This window comes from Coregonus clupeaformis, chromosome 39 (assembly GCF_020615455.1).
Source record: "Coregonus clupeaformis isolate EN_2021a chromosome 39, ASM2061545v1, whole genome shotgun sequence".
NCBI lineage: Eukaryota > Metazoa > Chordata > Actinopteri > Salmoniformes > Salmonidae > Coregonus > Coregonus clupeaformis.
In genome coordinates this window covers 753670-770332 of record NC_059230.1, presented here as the reverse complement: position 1 = coordinate 770332, position 16663 = coordinate 753670, and the positions used below count along the sequence as shown (strand labels likewise).

General features: G+C 42.7%; 1 protein-coding gene across 1 annotated transcript; it reads left to right on the top strand.

Annotated features, from left to right (window-relative positions):
* Nucleotides 1-9741: 9741 nt before the first annotated feature.
* On the top strand, nt 9742-16269 carry LOC121554686 (neurosecretory protein VGF). Its single transcript, XM_041868362.1, has 2 exons — nt 9742-9937; nt 13926-16269. The coding sequence occupies exon 2, from the start codon at nt 13983-13985 to the stop codon at nt 16191-16193; it is 2211 nt and encodes a 736-aa protein (XP_041724296.1). The 5' UTR covers nt 9742-9937; nt 13926-13982; the 3' UTR covers nt 16194-16269.
* Nucleotides 16270-16663: the final 394 nt, after the last annotated feature.

Here is a 16663-nt window from a genome sequence, read left to right as displayed (position 1 = left end):
GTTTGGATAATTCCATCTGTGCCACTGACTTATTCTGGCTTTAATTCCAGTTTATTCTTTAACTGAGATTTTTGGTTGAGATGGAGACGTGAATCCAACAAAGAAATTATAAGTGGGATAATTTTAGGATTTCAACTTCTGTAACCTCTTACGACCTCTATCCAACATATTAGCCTAACACATGATACATTTCTGAAATCGTCAAGATGTTTTCTCATAACACACACCATTATTTTTATTATATCGTATTCACAGGAGGCATGACACACCCATTTGTGTACGCTGAGCCAAAACCATATTTTCAGTTGGCATTTGGTGTCCTGGGACAGCAGGTTAGATAAACTTGGACACCGTTATTATAGTCCTATAGTCCCAATGACCCCTAATTGTACCCTCAATTACATTTTGTGTGATTAGGAAACATCTGAGGATTTCAGAAATGTATCATGTGTTGGGCTAATCTGCTAAATGGCATATTATTATTATTATTATATTATTATTATTGAATAGATGTCTGAAGAGGTTACAGAGGACGGAAATGCAAAAAGTGTCCCACTTTTCTGAATTTACTCAAATAACAGTATTAACAATAGTATTAATAACAGTATTAATAACAGTATTAATAACAGTACTAATAACAGTATTAATAACAGTATTAATAACAGTATTAATAACAGTACTAATAACAGTATTAATAACAGTATTAATAACAGTATTAATAACAGTATTAATAACAGTATTAATAACAGTATTAATAACAGTATTAATAACAGTATTAATAACAGTATTCATAACAGTATTAACAATAGTACTAATAACAGTATTAATAACAGTATTAATAACAGTATTAATAACAGTATTAATAACAGTATTAATAACAGTACTAATAACAGTATTGATAACAGTATTAATAACAGTACTACAAGAAAAAATGAACAGGATATAGTACTACAAGAACATGAGCCTGCCTAACCTACGTAAAGGGGGTCCCTAATGTAAACTGTATATCTTTCCTCCATTGGAAAAGCCTATAAGACTGTCCTACTTTAGCTAATTCACACTGTCCTACTTTAGCTAATTCACACTGTCCTACTTTAGCTAATTCACACTGTCCTACTTTAGCTAATTCACACTGTCCTACTTTAGCTAATTCACACTGTCCTACTTTAGCTAATTCACACTGTCCTACTTTAGCTAATTCACACTGTCCTACTTTAGCTAATTCACACTGTCCTACTTTAGCTAATTCACACTGTCCTACTTTAGCTAGCTACGGTTGGTAAAGAGGGACAACAACAACAAAAAATACTGAATTACAAAATTGAAACATAATTTTGGCAACTTTTTTATGTATTTTGAAGCCCCAGTACATAGTATGCACATTTACATCACAATTTGGCACTGTGCTTTATTTATAACAGTTTTATAACCTTAACACTGAAAAAAAGTCAAGGGGTCTGATTACTTTCCGAATGCACGTAATATATACTGTGTAAAGAGCTTTGGTGTGTTTAAACTCATCACAAATGTAATGGTTGGATTTGTGTGTTTCAGATGCTTTTTAATGTTAATGTTAGCATTAGATTTCACACGCACTGCCCCCGCCCCCCACCCACACTCTCCCCCAAAACACATGCTCTCCCCCACACACACTCACACAGACCCCCCACCCCAACCTCCCAAACATACACAGAAACACACACACTCTTCCTGTGTAAACCTTGCTGTGGATCGCCTGTGAGGTGATAAGTATTGTCGAGTCCCAAATGGTACCCTATTCTCTACATAGTGCACTACTTTTGGCAAGGGCCTATAGTTTTCTGGTCAAAAGTAGTGCACTATGTAGAGAATAGATAGGGTGCAATTTGGGACTCAACCAGGATGACTCACGCCAGTACATCAACAATTCTAAGAGGCTTCCAAATGGCTCTGCTCTCCTGGGGGCTGCCGCAACACACACACACACACACACACACACACACACACACACACACACACACACACACACACACACACACACACACAAACAAACACACACACACTCACACACACACACATTGTTTGTTAACATGTTGTGGAAATAGTAGTTAATTGTCTTGATGAAACACACACATACAGACACACGCACTGACATACACACACACACACATACAGACACACACACTGACATACACACACAGACACACGCACTGACACACACACATACACACACAGACACACGCACTGACACACACAGACACACACACGCACTGACACACAGACACACACACGCACTGACACACATGCACTGACACACAGACACACACACGCACTGACACACACACAGACACACACACGCACTGACACACACACAGACACACACACACAGGAGAGCCTATTACTGTGGTTGATGTAGGCCTAATCATCAGTAGCAGGTTCATTAACTTCCCAATCAGTCTAGAAAGCCAAGAAGCTACTTAATAATCATCACTGTGATGTGGAATTAGTCACTCAGTTAAACCATAGAAGAGATTCTATGCTTACAACAACCAGAACATGACTGACTAGGCTACTCTGTTTTTCATTTCTCTGTTGAGTAATTAAAGTTACAGTTCACTCCCAAATCAAAGTTTGTCAGTTGCTTCCAGACGTCAAAACTCCCATGCACCCCAGATCTTAGGTGGTTTCCGAAAATGTAGCTTTATAGGTCTCAATCCCTATTAATGGGGATTATAGGCACAATCTAATTTCCTTATTTTAGATGGTGAATATATCTGATAATTTTCTCTTTACCCCTGATATGAAGGGCACCCCCTGGGGCGCATTCAGCAGGACACACCGTTGTGAATCGTTCAGATACAAATATGCTACACTGTAATGGAAAACTGTAAATTATAAAGTATTTTTTTGTATTATCAACAGCAATATACTCTGAAACATTTTACTGCAGCATACTGTAAATGATGGTGCATTGTGGGAAAATGTTGTGGGTGGGGAAAGAATTGCTGTATTTCGAATGGTATTGAGAATTCCACCCAACAGAATACAGTACTGTACCGTATTTTTGGAGCACAAAGAACCATTTGACTACTAGGGAGTGCATGGTATCTTTGTTTCTGCCTCATTAACATATTTTGAGGCGTACTTTCTAAGAGATCTATATGTGTTGCACCCATGGTTGAGAATGCTGTATGCCTACAAATTTAACTCCTATGTGGTAACAGTGCCACATACATTTTAAATGTCTGGGGGACAGATTGGAGTGGCAGCAAGTCTGATACTTTAAATGTTTGAGCATTTTGCCATGTCCTTTTGGTCTGTTTTTCCCTGTAGTTGCTGCCAGTTTTGGCAGTTTGGAAGCCTTTGTTAAGGCCTTTAGACCTGCAAGTGGTATAAAACACCAAATATTAATTAATACGCTGTAATGTTTGTAAACGCTTTACCTAGCAGCCAACCTGCTTGCACCAATCGCTTGTAATTACAGTAAAATACTGTGAAACACAAACCCCTAAATGAATTTTATTCATTCATCCATTCATCCATTTATTCATTCATTAATTCATTCCGATTACATAGCATTTACTTTTTTACAGTATAATACAGTCAATTTTACAGTATTGCACTGTGTCATTACACAATAGTACTTGTTTTACACCATATGTATACTACAGTAGGTGTCCTGTAATATTAAATACAGAATTGTACTTGCCACCAAGCTGCCTGTAAGCTACTATCAAATTCACAGTAAACCCTTTACAGTGCACGTAGAACAAACATTCCTCTGACATGTAGAATAAAGAATCACGTCGGCTCTATTCGTGGAATTTCAATCTGCTACGTTCTACAATGTTTGGCAACCGAACATGATAGCTGCTATAGCAAAGTTCTTAACTCCAGAACTTGTTGAAATGGCACTCTTGTTCTGGGTTATTGTGGGGGAGGAACCGCGTAGGCTTTACTAAATAACCATTGACTTCTTTTGGCTGAGTGAGGGAACCAGAAATCACCGTCTTGACAGTGCGCGTAGGCGGCCAATCTCTCCGACGCTCCCCGGTCCCGCGCGCGTCTCATCGCAAAAACTATAAGGGCATTCCTCCCACGGGTTGATGTCATGCGGCTGCACACTGCCTGCCTCGCGATTATAAATGGATTAATTTAAAACAGACAGATAACCTTGCCTCGCGCGGGGCTGGGATTCCTTTTTGAATGTCTTTGCGCACGAGAGAGATTGATCAAGCCAAGAGGGGGACACCGCTGCTAGAGCGAATCCCGCCTCATTAACTTTCAAAGTCGAACGCGGAAAAGATCCGTCTCCACCTTCGCCCCCGATGCGCACTGCGATGGCAGCAGCAGGCAGCGCGCCTGGCTTTCTCTTTTAAAATAGGCCTACCTGGCACGTGGCATTCTCTACCAACTGCCTCAAAGGGCGGAAGTGAAGTGATGAACGAGAGAGGTTGAGTTGTTTTTACGGCCTAGAACCACCCACGCGCCATTATGGAAAATATTGTGCACCAGGCAGCCAACCTATAATTAACGGCCCCTGATATTAGGGAGCTGTTTGGAGTTCGAGACTCGAGCAATCAAGCCAACGCAAAGCACTCATAGTCACTGGCGCGATGATGACAAATCTACTGTTCAGAACGGAAATGAACTGGACTGAACACAAAACATCTCGAACAATACAAACCGACAACAAAAAGCATACTACTGTCTCTGTATTATCCTAAATTAATAGAAATGATGTCTAATGATTCATTGAATGAATCATTCAAACCCAGGGATATTTGATTAGGCAGACTAGCCTGCTAATGAAAAGCTTTGGCACGGGCAGCTCTCCAATTCAGCACCATTGACAGCAACCACATGACCGCGAATAGAACGTTACTTCTGCCATGGATTCTGTTTAGTTCCGCTGTATAAACATTTGAATTAGCTGTTTTTAATTCAGCCATATAGCCAACCAGATTTAGGCGATTAGGCTATTTAAACGCAATATAATCCGGGGAGACACCAGTGATCACTAACAAATATGAGTCATGAAACTATCGTTTTTAATACTGAGCAAAGAATAAAAACAAAAAGAAAACCCCACTACAGCAACCAGACTAGACTAAATGTACGATAACGGGTTCATTTAGGAAAAGGACCTTCATCGAGAGTGAAAGATGTGAATATAGCCCTATGCCTCTTTAAACCACCGTCTGCCTGCCGGGTAAAGCCTGCTGAGGTTTTTGTGAATGGAATGCGGCATCCAATAAAGGAACTCCCTGGCTGAATACGCTCGAGCTGTCTGGTGCCAGAATGAAAACAGGCAGGCAGCAAGACGCCATTGATCAAAGGCAGAGAGAAACTATACAGACAAAACCCCTATGTCATTGTCACATTCAGACAAAATAGTCAGTAAAATGATTGTAACATAGAAGGGTATTTTTTTTCATTAAAAACGAGAAAGAGTTAGTGTGCCTTTTTAAGCAAGCGTGCTGCATTCATGCGCAATATCAATCAGTAGGCCTATAGACAAATACTTTATCCCCAACAATATTTTGTTTTGAACAGTGACTTCATGCGAAATGCCAGTCAGACAGAGCTGACAGAGCGACGCACACAACTCGCGGACGCAGTGTTTTTTTCGACTGCGGCCAGCCTCCTCCCCAGGGGTTCCTCACCCGGCCAGATTAGCTAATCAATGCGGACTAAACTGGAGGAGAAGACCCATCCCTGTGCGGTGTGTGTGGGCTGCTCTACAGCAGCAGCCGGATGCAGAGGGCGACACCGTGGGTACTGATTATGGAAGTTCTTATGATGCTGATCATTGCAGCTGACGATGCAAAAACTAAAGCTGAAATTGGAAGGCCTAGTCAAAAGATTTCCAACGACATATAATGATAATATAGCCTACATTTACTATACACAAATAATAATAATAATAATGTAAAGGTCTTACATTTAACTAATACACGTTATATGCCTATCCCTATAGTTAGGCAATCAGAGTTGTCCTGCCTATTGCTATAGACCTGAGCTATTGGCCTAGTTAAACAATTTAGATAATTGAGAATAGTAGTATTGTGTCTGTTATCAGAGTTGGCCTGCATATACAGTTGAAGTCGGAAGTTTACATACACCTTAGCCAAATACATTTAAACTCAGTTTTTCACAATTCCTGACATTTAATCCTAGTAAAAATTCCCTGGCTTATGTCAGTTAGGATCGCCACTTTATTTTAAGAATGGGAAAGTCAGAATAATAGTAGAGAGAATGATTTATTTCAGCTTTTATTTCTTTCATCACATTCCCAGTGGGTCAGAAGTTTACACACACTCAATTAGTATTTGGTAGCATTGCCTTTAAATTGTTTAACTTGGGTGAATCGTTTCGGGTAGCCTTCCACAAGCTTCCCACAATAAGTTGGGTGAATTTTGGCCCATTCCTCCTGACAGAGCTGGTGTAACTGAGTCAGGTTTGTAGGCCTCCTTGCTCGCACATGCTTTTTCAGTTCTGCCCACAAATGTTCTATAGGGTTGAGATCAGGTCTTTGTGATGGCCACTCCAATACCTTGACTTTGTTGTCCTTAAGCCATTTTGCCACAACTTTGGAAGAATGCTTGGGGTCATTGTCCATTTGGAAGACACATTTGCAACCAAGCTTTAACTTCCTGACTGATGTCTTGAGATGTTGCTTCAATATATCCACATAATTTTCCTTCCTCATGATGCCATCTATTTTGTGAAGTGCACCAGCCCTCCTGCAGCAAAGCACCCCCACAGCATGATGCTGCCACCCCCGTGCTTCACGGTTGGGATGGTGTTCTTCGGCTTGCAAGCAACCCCCTTTTTCCTCCAAACATAACGATGGTCATTATGGCCAAACAGTTATATTTCTGTTTCATCAGACCAGAGGGTATTTCTCCAAAAAGTATGATATTTTTCCCATGTGCAGTTGCAAACCGTAGTCTGTCTTTTTTATGGCGGTTTTGGAGCAGTGGCTTCTTCCTTGCTGAGAGGCCTTTCAGGTTATGTCGATATAGGACACGTTTTACTGTGGATATAGATACTTTTGTACCTGTTTCCTCCAGCATCTTCACAAGGTCCTTTGCTGTTGTTCTGGGATTGATTTGCACTTTTCACACCAAAGTACGTTCATCTCTAGGAGACAGAACGCGTCTAATTCCTGAGCGGTATGACGGCTGCGTGGTCCCATGGTGTTTATACTTGCATACTATTGTTTGTACAGATGAACGTGGTACCTTCAGGCGTTTGGAAATTGCTCCCAAGGATGAACCAGACTTGTGGAGGTCTACAAAAGAGGTCTTGGCTGATTTCTTTTGATTTTCCCATGATGTCAAGCAAAGAGGCACTGAGTTTGAAGGTAGGCCTTGAAATACATCCACAAGTACACCTCCAATTGACTCAAATTATGTCAATTAGCCTATCAGAAGCTTCTAAAGTCATGACATCATTTTCTTGAATTTTCCAAGCTGTTTAAAGGCACAGTCAACTTAGTGTATGTAAACTTCTGACCCACTGGAATTGTAATACAGTGAATTCTAAGTGAAATAATCTGTCTGTAAACAATTGTTGGAAAAATTACTTGTGTCATGCACAAAGTAATGTCCTAACCGACTTGCCAAAACTATAGTTAGTGGAGTGGTTTAAAAAAAAAGTTTTAATGACTCCAACCTAAGTGTTTGTAAACTTCCGACTTCAACTGTAGCTAGGCATACAGGCCTAGTTAAACTACAACATTTGAGAATTAGTTTCGACCTCACTTTCAAACACATATCATCCAACCAATGTCCCAAAGTGTCCGTGGGGGGCAACTTTAGAGACGGTGAGTCACTGCGGTGAAAGGAGGATGCTGCAAAACACCGAAACCGCCTCTTTAATGTTGAGTGGCATAAGGTAATGCTCAGCGGTTATAGGAAAATCTGTCACTTTGGCTCCCGATTACCGGCCTAATCTATCTCTGCTGGTCACACACACATATGCAGGCCGTTATGCACGCACGCATACACAAACACACACACACTGAACACAGGGGTGTCACACGCACAGGTCTACACATGCGCATGCAAGCACGCACGCACATAAAGAACACAGTGTCACACACACACACTCACCCTTCTCCCTCTCTGTGTTGCACACACGATTCCGTGCCCAATCACTGAAAGAGTCAGACTGGTGCCACTCATTGCAGCCAGCCCCACCATCAGATTCAATTATCCTTCAATTTGATTGGATTGTTCTCTCCATACAGCAGTGCACGCCTTGGAAATGCATAATGTTTGCAGAAGAACAAAGGGCCGAGGAGCCGTTAGATAGTAAATTAGTCCTGCGTTGATAATGTCAGAACAGACACAGGCCTAATTTACTTAATATGTACATTAAGGTTAAGATGGTTAAGACAACATTGCGTTTGTTCTCTGTAGCTCACGCTCACTCTCTCACACACACACACATAAACAAACACACACACACACACCTTTAACCATCCTTTATAGTCTTGGCAGTGACATTATTACCTTCACTTTCCTTAAGTGCCCCCAGGCAATTGTTTACATTCCTGGCTATGCCTGTCGATGCATTGTGAGTTAATATCGTGGCCCGCCGCAGGTCATTAGAATAATAAGTAAATGGAAGTACCTGCTCCTCGAGAGATAATAACTTTTATCGTGCTTAATGTGTTTTTATCTTTTGCACTTCCTCCGAAGTCACGTGAACGGTTTAGACACATCTGTTGAATGCGGCATTTCTAAAACGGATCCATATAAATAAAGAATAGAATGTAATCAGGTTATCTTGGAGTTCTATTTCATTAGCGCATGCAATACATAGGCCTATATGTTGTCGGTTGTATTTTGCTAAAAAACCCACATTATATTATTGTCATTACACAAGCACTAAAATGAAATACAATTATATAAGGCCTATTGGACAACTAAAAAACTACAAGAAACCCTACAAAAACATGCTAGACTAATTCACCAATTGCCCCCGTTGTCTAAAGTGCGTGGCTACCTCGCACTGGCAGCCCTATAATCCACACAAGGTGGAAGGTTGGCGGAGGTAAGTGAGACAGCGAGTAGTGATGCAACTGCAAGCCTGGCAAGGCAAGCTCCAGTGGGAGAGATTCCTCCGCACTGCACTGGGCTGGCAAAGTGCCCAAACACGTCAAAATAGACGGGTAGGCCTATAGGTCTATAAACCATATTATGACAGCTGTCTAAAATAGAGAAAGGGATGGTTTAGGCATACATCTCTGTCTCAGGTTAAAATTAAATCGACTTCATCTTCTATTATGATTCAGTATTATTGCTTTCATCCATCATAATCATAACATGATGTCTGAGTGTCTTGTGACCCTGCATGCGCTTTGAAATCTTACTTCGATATTCTGATTTTGTCATAACAACCAAACCCCTGAAGTGCTCGCGCTGTGTCAGTATTCAGTTCACACAGGCTCCGCATCTGGGGAAGAGAAACCTCTCTCTTTCTCTCTCTCTTCCTCTATCTCCGTCTCCCTCTTCCCCCTCCGGCGGGAGAAATACTATTTCATTCACCCCGCTTCCGTTCATTCATCAGGGTACTGCAGTGTGGCAGAGCCAGAACGCTCGTTGGTTCGTTCGATCGAAGCTAAAATTCTTATCAATGAAAGCTTGCTGACGTCAATGGGGGGAAACGCTGACATCGGGTCACGTGGGCAGCGAGGGCGGACGTATAAAGACGCCGCGCTGTCCGCGGTTCTGAAAATACTCACTGAAACAGACACACACACAACGAATGAGGCAACAATAGGGATGGAAACCTAAAGCGAAAAACAACAACAAGTACTGTATACACACGCTTCCGAACAATAGTGTATTGAGTTATAGAGTAGGAAGCTGAGTAAGAGAGAAGTTTGAGGAGTGACAGTATAACTACACCAGACTACGCTTCTGGATTCACCACAAGACTCCAGGTAAGAAGGACTAACTTCTTCATAATTTCTTCATTTGAAAGTGATCAAACTGATTGGCATACTAACTGATATGTAGCCTACAATTAAAAAAGAAAGTGGTGGAAATCTAAATGACTTCCACCTTCCTTTTTGTTGGACAGACTAGTTGAAACAAATACATTAGGGACAGAAATGTTGGTACAGAAGCTTACAAAATAATTGTTTTAAGACATAGCCCAATAGGAAATGGGTGTGGATTATGACAATAAATATAATAGAATGACTTTGATGAGTTTGGCTAACGATTGTGATAATCATGTTGACAATGATTACCAGAGATGGTGATAATTGTCACATCATCATCATAACCATCATCATCATAGCCACGCCTCTCCCCAGTCTTCCATCATCCTTGCCATCACCATGGCATCACCAACTGCCAAAAATAAAGACAAAGGGTGAAAGTGACCCTTTAAAGAGCAGCGTTTGGCTGCGTAAAAGAGTGGTTTTACGCGTCAAATCAATGTTGATGCTGCTTTTAGAATATAGTTAGTTGATAATCTTATATATGTACTTGCATTAATTATGTATATAAACACAAATTGCTTGGCTTTTTTCTATACTCTCATGCATTCTCATGTTACTGTGGTTAGACAGTTCTTGCACTTTTAATTTTGAAGCAACAGAGAGAAATTCCCCCAGGTCGTAAAAGAGTGGTACAAAGCAGATTATGGCGAGATAGGGCTTCTTAAAATCGGATTACTAATGTGCTTTGAGAGAGAGAGAGAGAGGAAGAAAGAGAGGCGGTTAGAATATGCTTTTAAATGACTGTACAAAGTCTAGCCTACCACACAGTTAAAGTATTAAGTAGCCTATGAAAAAGTGTGACTAATTAAGCCTACAAAAGATATACAATAATTGCATGGTGATATATATTCTTGCTATACAGTTTTCACACACATAACTTTACATGTTAGGAAAGATCAGTCTCAATGGGAAGAAAGTGAGATGGATTGTGCATCATCAGGCCAGGTCATTGTAGATTGTTTCCTAATCGCTCTCTGTGGATTACACTGATCCATCTGTGGTATAATGAGCAAGGGGTCAAACCTCAATAATGCATCTCAAATGGCACCCTATTAACTATTTACTGCTCTATTGTTGACCAGGACCCATAGGGCTCTAGTCAAAAGTAGTGCACTATATAGGGAATAGGCTGAGCGTGCCATTGGGACGCACAACAATGCGGCATCATGATCCTTTAATCTCGTAGGCCTATATCCATTTTCAATCTCATCTACATTCTATGACTATAATTATCTGCAACGAATAAAGATTCATACCAGTGGATAAATCCAGTGGGTTTATGTTTGATATTGTTGGTGCTGTAATGAACACGTATAAAGGAGATTATCAATTGTGATTGAATATCTGATTAATCTATTCTTGCTTTTTGTTGTATTTCTCAGCAAGATAAAAAAATAATCCTAAATCATTGTGCAGTTAGGTTACGTCACGTCATTTATGGATAGATATTATACTGCATAGGCTACATACAGTATGATCAATGTGAAATCTGTTGTTGCCATGGCCACAGATATAGATGACCTTACAAGTCTAACAATTCTGCTAATAGTTCTCTGTAGCCCTATAGCGGCATCGCACGGCACGCGCCTTGGAACGCTTTCTTGCCAGTTGCCACCCGCCCTGTTGCCGCGTGCCTTGGCTCGTTCACATGCGAAGGGCTCATTAACACGCGCAGCACCAGCTCGAGCCACTCAGCCAATTAAGCTTTTGTTAGATCAGTGGAGGTGCGAGAAAATATAAATAAGAAACTGTACAGCATATGTCTAATCGAAGGGTTTAACCCGAATCGACGCACGACAGTTGTACTTATCTTGACATCTGCCAGTAGATAGCCTACTGGTAGGCCTGTATTCTGTGTAAGGGATAATCAACGAGGGGCTATGGGTGCTATGGAAAATAATGAACGACGTGGACGGTGTGTTCCACGACGGCTAGCAGAGTGGAACTGACCTTCCGCTGAGTTACATTATTTTTCAGAGAACTCATAGAGCCCCTAGTTGATTATCCCTTTTATACCATGGCTATAATTTAACACATTTGCCACACAAAAAAAATGTGTTCATTTGCCGGTAGAAATGTGTTCAACATCCACTGAAGAAGCAAGCAAGTTTACTAGATAGCTTCAGTAGTTGCCGTGGTAACCAAACATCCAGACTTGCTAATTTAGCTAACCAAACCATCAGTCTTAGCTTGCTTGCTATTATGAAAATCGAATTCAACAATACCAATACTGTTTTCAATTCTACTTTTGCTTTTAAAAGCAGCTCAAACAAAACTTGTAAAAATGAACTGGAGCCATCAAAATCTACATTTACATTTTAGTCATTTAGCAGACGCTCTTATCCAGAGTGAGTACATACATTATTTTTTTATTTTTCATACTGGCCCCCCCGTGGGGTATATACCATGCAAATATATACCATGCCTTATAGGGAAAAAATGCCATTCAAGCCAATCAGAAAGGAGTATTCAACAACCCTATGGTATAAAGTAGTTGAGGAAAATCCAATTTGTCCAATTTGGACTTTAAAGGCAGTGTTGTGAAAGCAATTAATGTGAGCCATGGAAATAAATGAATGGTTTAATTGCAATGACAAGCAAGCATGCCCATTCACAGACACCCAGCCAAGTCTAGTTGTTTTAGCTTACCTTGTATATTAACATTAAATTAACTTTTGTTGCTTAGTGTTGGTTTTTGAACTGTGGTTCTCTGTAGCTCAGTTGGTAGAGCATGGTGCTAGTAAGAAAGTGGGTTTGATTCCTGGGACCATGCTATACGTAAAATTAATGCACACTTGACTGCAAGTCGCTTTGGATAAAAGCATCTGCTAAAATGGCATATGTTATATTACTAAATGTTGAGGGAAAGACGTTGATAAACCATTTCAAACTGTGTCATACTAGTCGGCCATCTTGTGTGGGTCCCTATGCTCAATTGATGTTATTTGTTGACCTGCACAGAGGGTGAATGAATCTAGTGGGTTACCTATTATATATGTGATATTTATGGGGCGAAACATGGATAGACTACTGATATTGTCTATGCCTACTAGATGGCTATTGTAAAAGACTGTTTCTTCACGATTCTGAGTTGGTTTCCACTTGTTACCACAGCCAAAATTGGATATAGCGTAATAATTCATGAAAACAAAAATGTGCTTTTTGGTCTTAATTTAAGGTTAGGCTTAGGCAAAAGGTTAGCAATGTGGTTAAGGTTAGAGTTAATGTTAGGGTTAGGTTTAAAATCACATTTTAAGAAGATCAATTGTAGAAAAGGGCAGTGTATTGACAACCTAAGTTGAGAATTGTTTTCAAAGGTAGATGAGTAATGACTTCTACTACTCCATTTGTACTCTTTTCTTTGGTTCACGTCGTCATTCCTTTACACAGGCCAACTCACTTCCATCAATACATTTCACTTTAATGCTGTGAGCTAATGGTTTTATTGGCAATGAAACTACATAGTTTAAAAAGAGGAGAGAACCTTAACTGAACTGTATATACGGTATAGTTTCATTAAACCACAAAACAATTAGTATCATCCCTGTAAAACCTTTCACTATAGATAAACACTTTACATTGTATAGGGGGAGGGGATTCTGTAGAATTAAAATTCTATATGGATTCACCAATTTTTATCATCCTATCTAATCTCTCTCTCTCTCTCTCTCTCTCTCTCTCTCTCTCTCTCTCTCTCTCTCTCTCTCTCTCTCTCTCTCTCTCTCTCTCTCTCTCTCTCTCTCTCTCTCTCTCTCTCTCTCTCTCTCTCTCTCTCTCTCTCTCTCTCTCTCTCTCTCTCTCTCTCTCTCTCTCTCTCTCTCTCTCTTCTCTCTCTCTCTCTCTCTCTCCTCTCTCTCTCTCTCTCTCCTCCCTCCTCCTCCCTCCCCTCCTCCCTCCCTCCTCCTCCTCCTACCACCACCAGGCGCATTACCTTCCCTTGCGCCCCCCCCTGTCCGTCCGTCGTCCGTTCTGTGCGGTCATGACGCAGAGCCACTTCGCCACAAGTGCCCTTATCCTACTGGTCATCCTGCTGGGACTCACCCTAAACCTTCCGCCTGCCACCTCTGTCCCTGTGCCAACCGAGACACACAGCCCCAGCGACAGCCATGCTCCTCCCCCTCCTGGGCTTAGGATACCCGAGGGAGAAGGGGATGTGCGGGAAGGGAAGAAGAAGGGACTTCCACAGAGAGAGAGAGTAGAGGAGGACAAAGAGGAGGGTGAGCTTTTCGGAGACATGGACCCCAAAACGTTAGCGGCCGTTCTGCTGGAGGCGATGAATAAGCCGCACGGGGAGAGGATGAACGGAGGTGTGGAGGATGGGAGGAAGGATGAGGAGAGAGGAGAGGAGGAGGAGGAGGAGGAGGGAGAAAGGCGAGAGGAGAAGGGAGAGGAGGTGAGAGCTGCGTTGGAGGATGGAGCGGACCGAGACAGGGACGGTCGTGAGGAACTTGAGTTGGTGATGGCCGCCACTGCGGAGCAGGGCACGGAGGAGCGACAGAGGGAGGAGGAGGAGGAGAGGAAGAGAGCACAGGAGGAAGAGGAAAGACTAACAGAGAAGGTGACTAGCCGTACCACCAGCCAGACGGTTCCTGTGAAGGAGAAACAACCTCAGACAGTAGAAGGAAGAGGGGAGGAGGTGGGAGTAAAGGAGATAGGGGCCAGAGAGGAGGCGCAGCAGGGACCTCCCACCTCCCAGGAGATCCAACAAGAGGAGCAGGAGCAGCTAAGCCCAGAGGAGGTGCAGAACCTTCAAACCATGTTGGAGGAACTACAGAACTACAACACAGCCAACAAGAGAGAGAGAGACTCCCAGGCTCAGGAGCAGAGAGAGAGGGAGAGCAGGGGCTACAACCAACACGACACAGACCAAACCCTGATGGACAACCAGATAAAACCCAAAGCAAAAGGAGGATATCCACTAGCCATGTCCAAGAAGAAGCTCAAATGGCAGGAGGAGACTCAGAAAGCCCTGAACATGCCCACCTATAGAGGAGGCAACTTCATGGACCACTTCGACGACAATCTGGCTCAACAAACGGCTGAGGATGAGGAGGATGATGAGGAAGATGAAGATGAGGAGGAGGTGTTGAGCCCCCAGGAGGAGGAGAGGAGGGCGAAGGAGGAGCAGGAGGAGGTCAGGAGGCAGGCGAAGGAGGCACAGAGGGCCAAAGCTGAGGAGGAGAAGTTGGCGGACATTGCCTCAGACATGCTCCTGCAGTACATGGTCAAACAGGGCAAAGGGAAGTACTCCAACCAGAACAAGAAGACCCTGCTGTCCAACGCAGCTGAGGACAAGCGCTCCGATGAGGAGGTCGTCAGCGAGGATGACGATATTGATCCTCAGACCATCGATAAGCTCATTGAAATCTCCAGTAAGCTCCACCTCCCCGCAGACGACATTGTTGACATCATCAGCGACGTCGAGAAGAAGAAGAAGAAGAAAGACACTCCTGAGACGTTACCCTGGCAACGACCTCAGCAACGACCCCTAGTACCCCCAGCAGCCCACGCCTTCGACACCCAGCCTTCGGCCCCACGCAACCCCACCCTGAATCAGCCTTATCCAGCCATCAACCCCCTCAAGGCCTGGTTCATGGACATATCCTCCTCAAAACAAGACCCAAACCTCTGGATCAAACCGCAACACAAGTCCTTTCGGACCTCCTCCTCCAACTACCCTGCCTATCCCTTCTACCAACAGAAGCCCTACCAAGGGTACTACCCCCTCTACTTCCCCCCTCCCAAGCCCAATCCCCGCTACTACGCCAAACCCTCCCTCATGCTCAATGACCTCCTGTCGAATTCCCTGGACTACGACTTTGACTTCACCCCCAAGAGGAGGTACCGTCCCTGGGTACAACCCCGCCCGAGGAAGCCCCCCGTGGCTCTCCGGCAGAAGCTCTACTACCCCAACTACCCCAAATACCACCTGCCCTCACACCCCCGGACATACAACCACCTCCCCATCCCCATGGCCAAACCCCGGTCGGCACCTCCCAGGGGTCAGGTTCAGCCTCGCCGTCGGCATGGTTACTATTACCAAGCACCCCCAGCGCCTCTAGTGACCCGAGACCAAGATTATTATGGGATGCAGGGGTTGGGAATGGGGCAGCAGCAAGACAGTGACGAAGACCTGGATAACTACATTCAACAGGTCTTTATGAAACCCAGACCCAGAATGTATCAGTGAAGGGAGAGGAAAGAAAGAAAGAAAGAAAGAAAGAAAGAAAGAAAGAAAGAAAGAAAGAAAGAAAGAAAGAAAGAAAGAAAGAAAGAAAGAAAGAAAGAAAGAAAGAAAGAGCGAGAGAGAGAGAGGGAGGGAGGGAGGAGGGGAGGGGAGGGAGGGAGGGGAAAAAGGGAGGAAGACTTACTTTTCATTTTGTTTTTGGGTTTGAGTCTCGGGTGTCTTTTTAATGTACAGTTTGATTTTGGTCGAAAAGCAACACAAAAATGTAATTTAGCAGTTTTTTTTGGCTTTCGTTCATTGTATTGAGTAAAAAACTAACTTGCAGATAGAAAAGAGAGGGAGTAAAGAGGAGACATCCGTTTATTCCTCCTCCATTCATTCCTCCAGATCACATGAGAAACTGAGGGCTGTTGTCCAAAATGACTTTAAGAGGGGCACAAAACCAACCGCATATAGAACTATAAAACATACAG

What these genes read in the sequence shown, in the direction of transcription:
- LOC121554686 (XM_041868362.1), top strand. Translation starts at nt 13,983, where the DNA reads ATGACGCAGAGCCACTTCGCCACAAGTGCCCTTATCCTACTGGTCATC.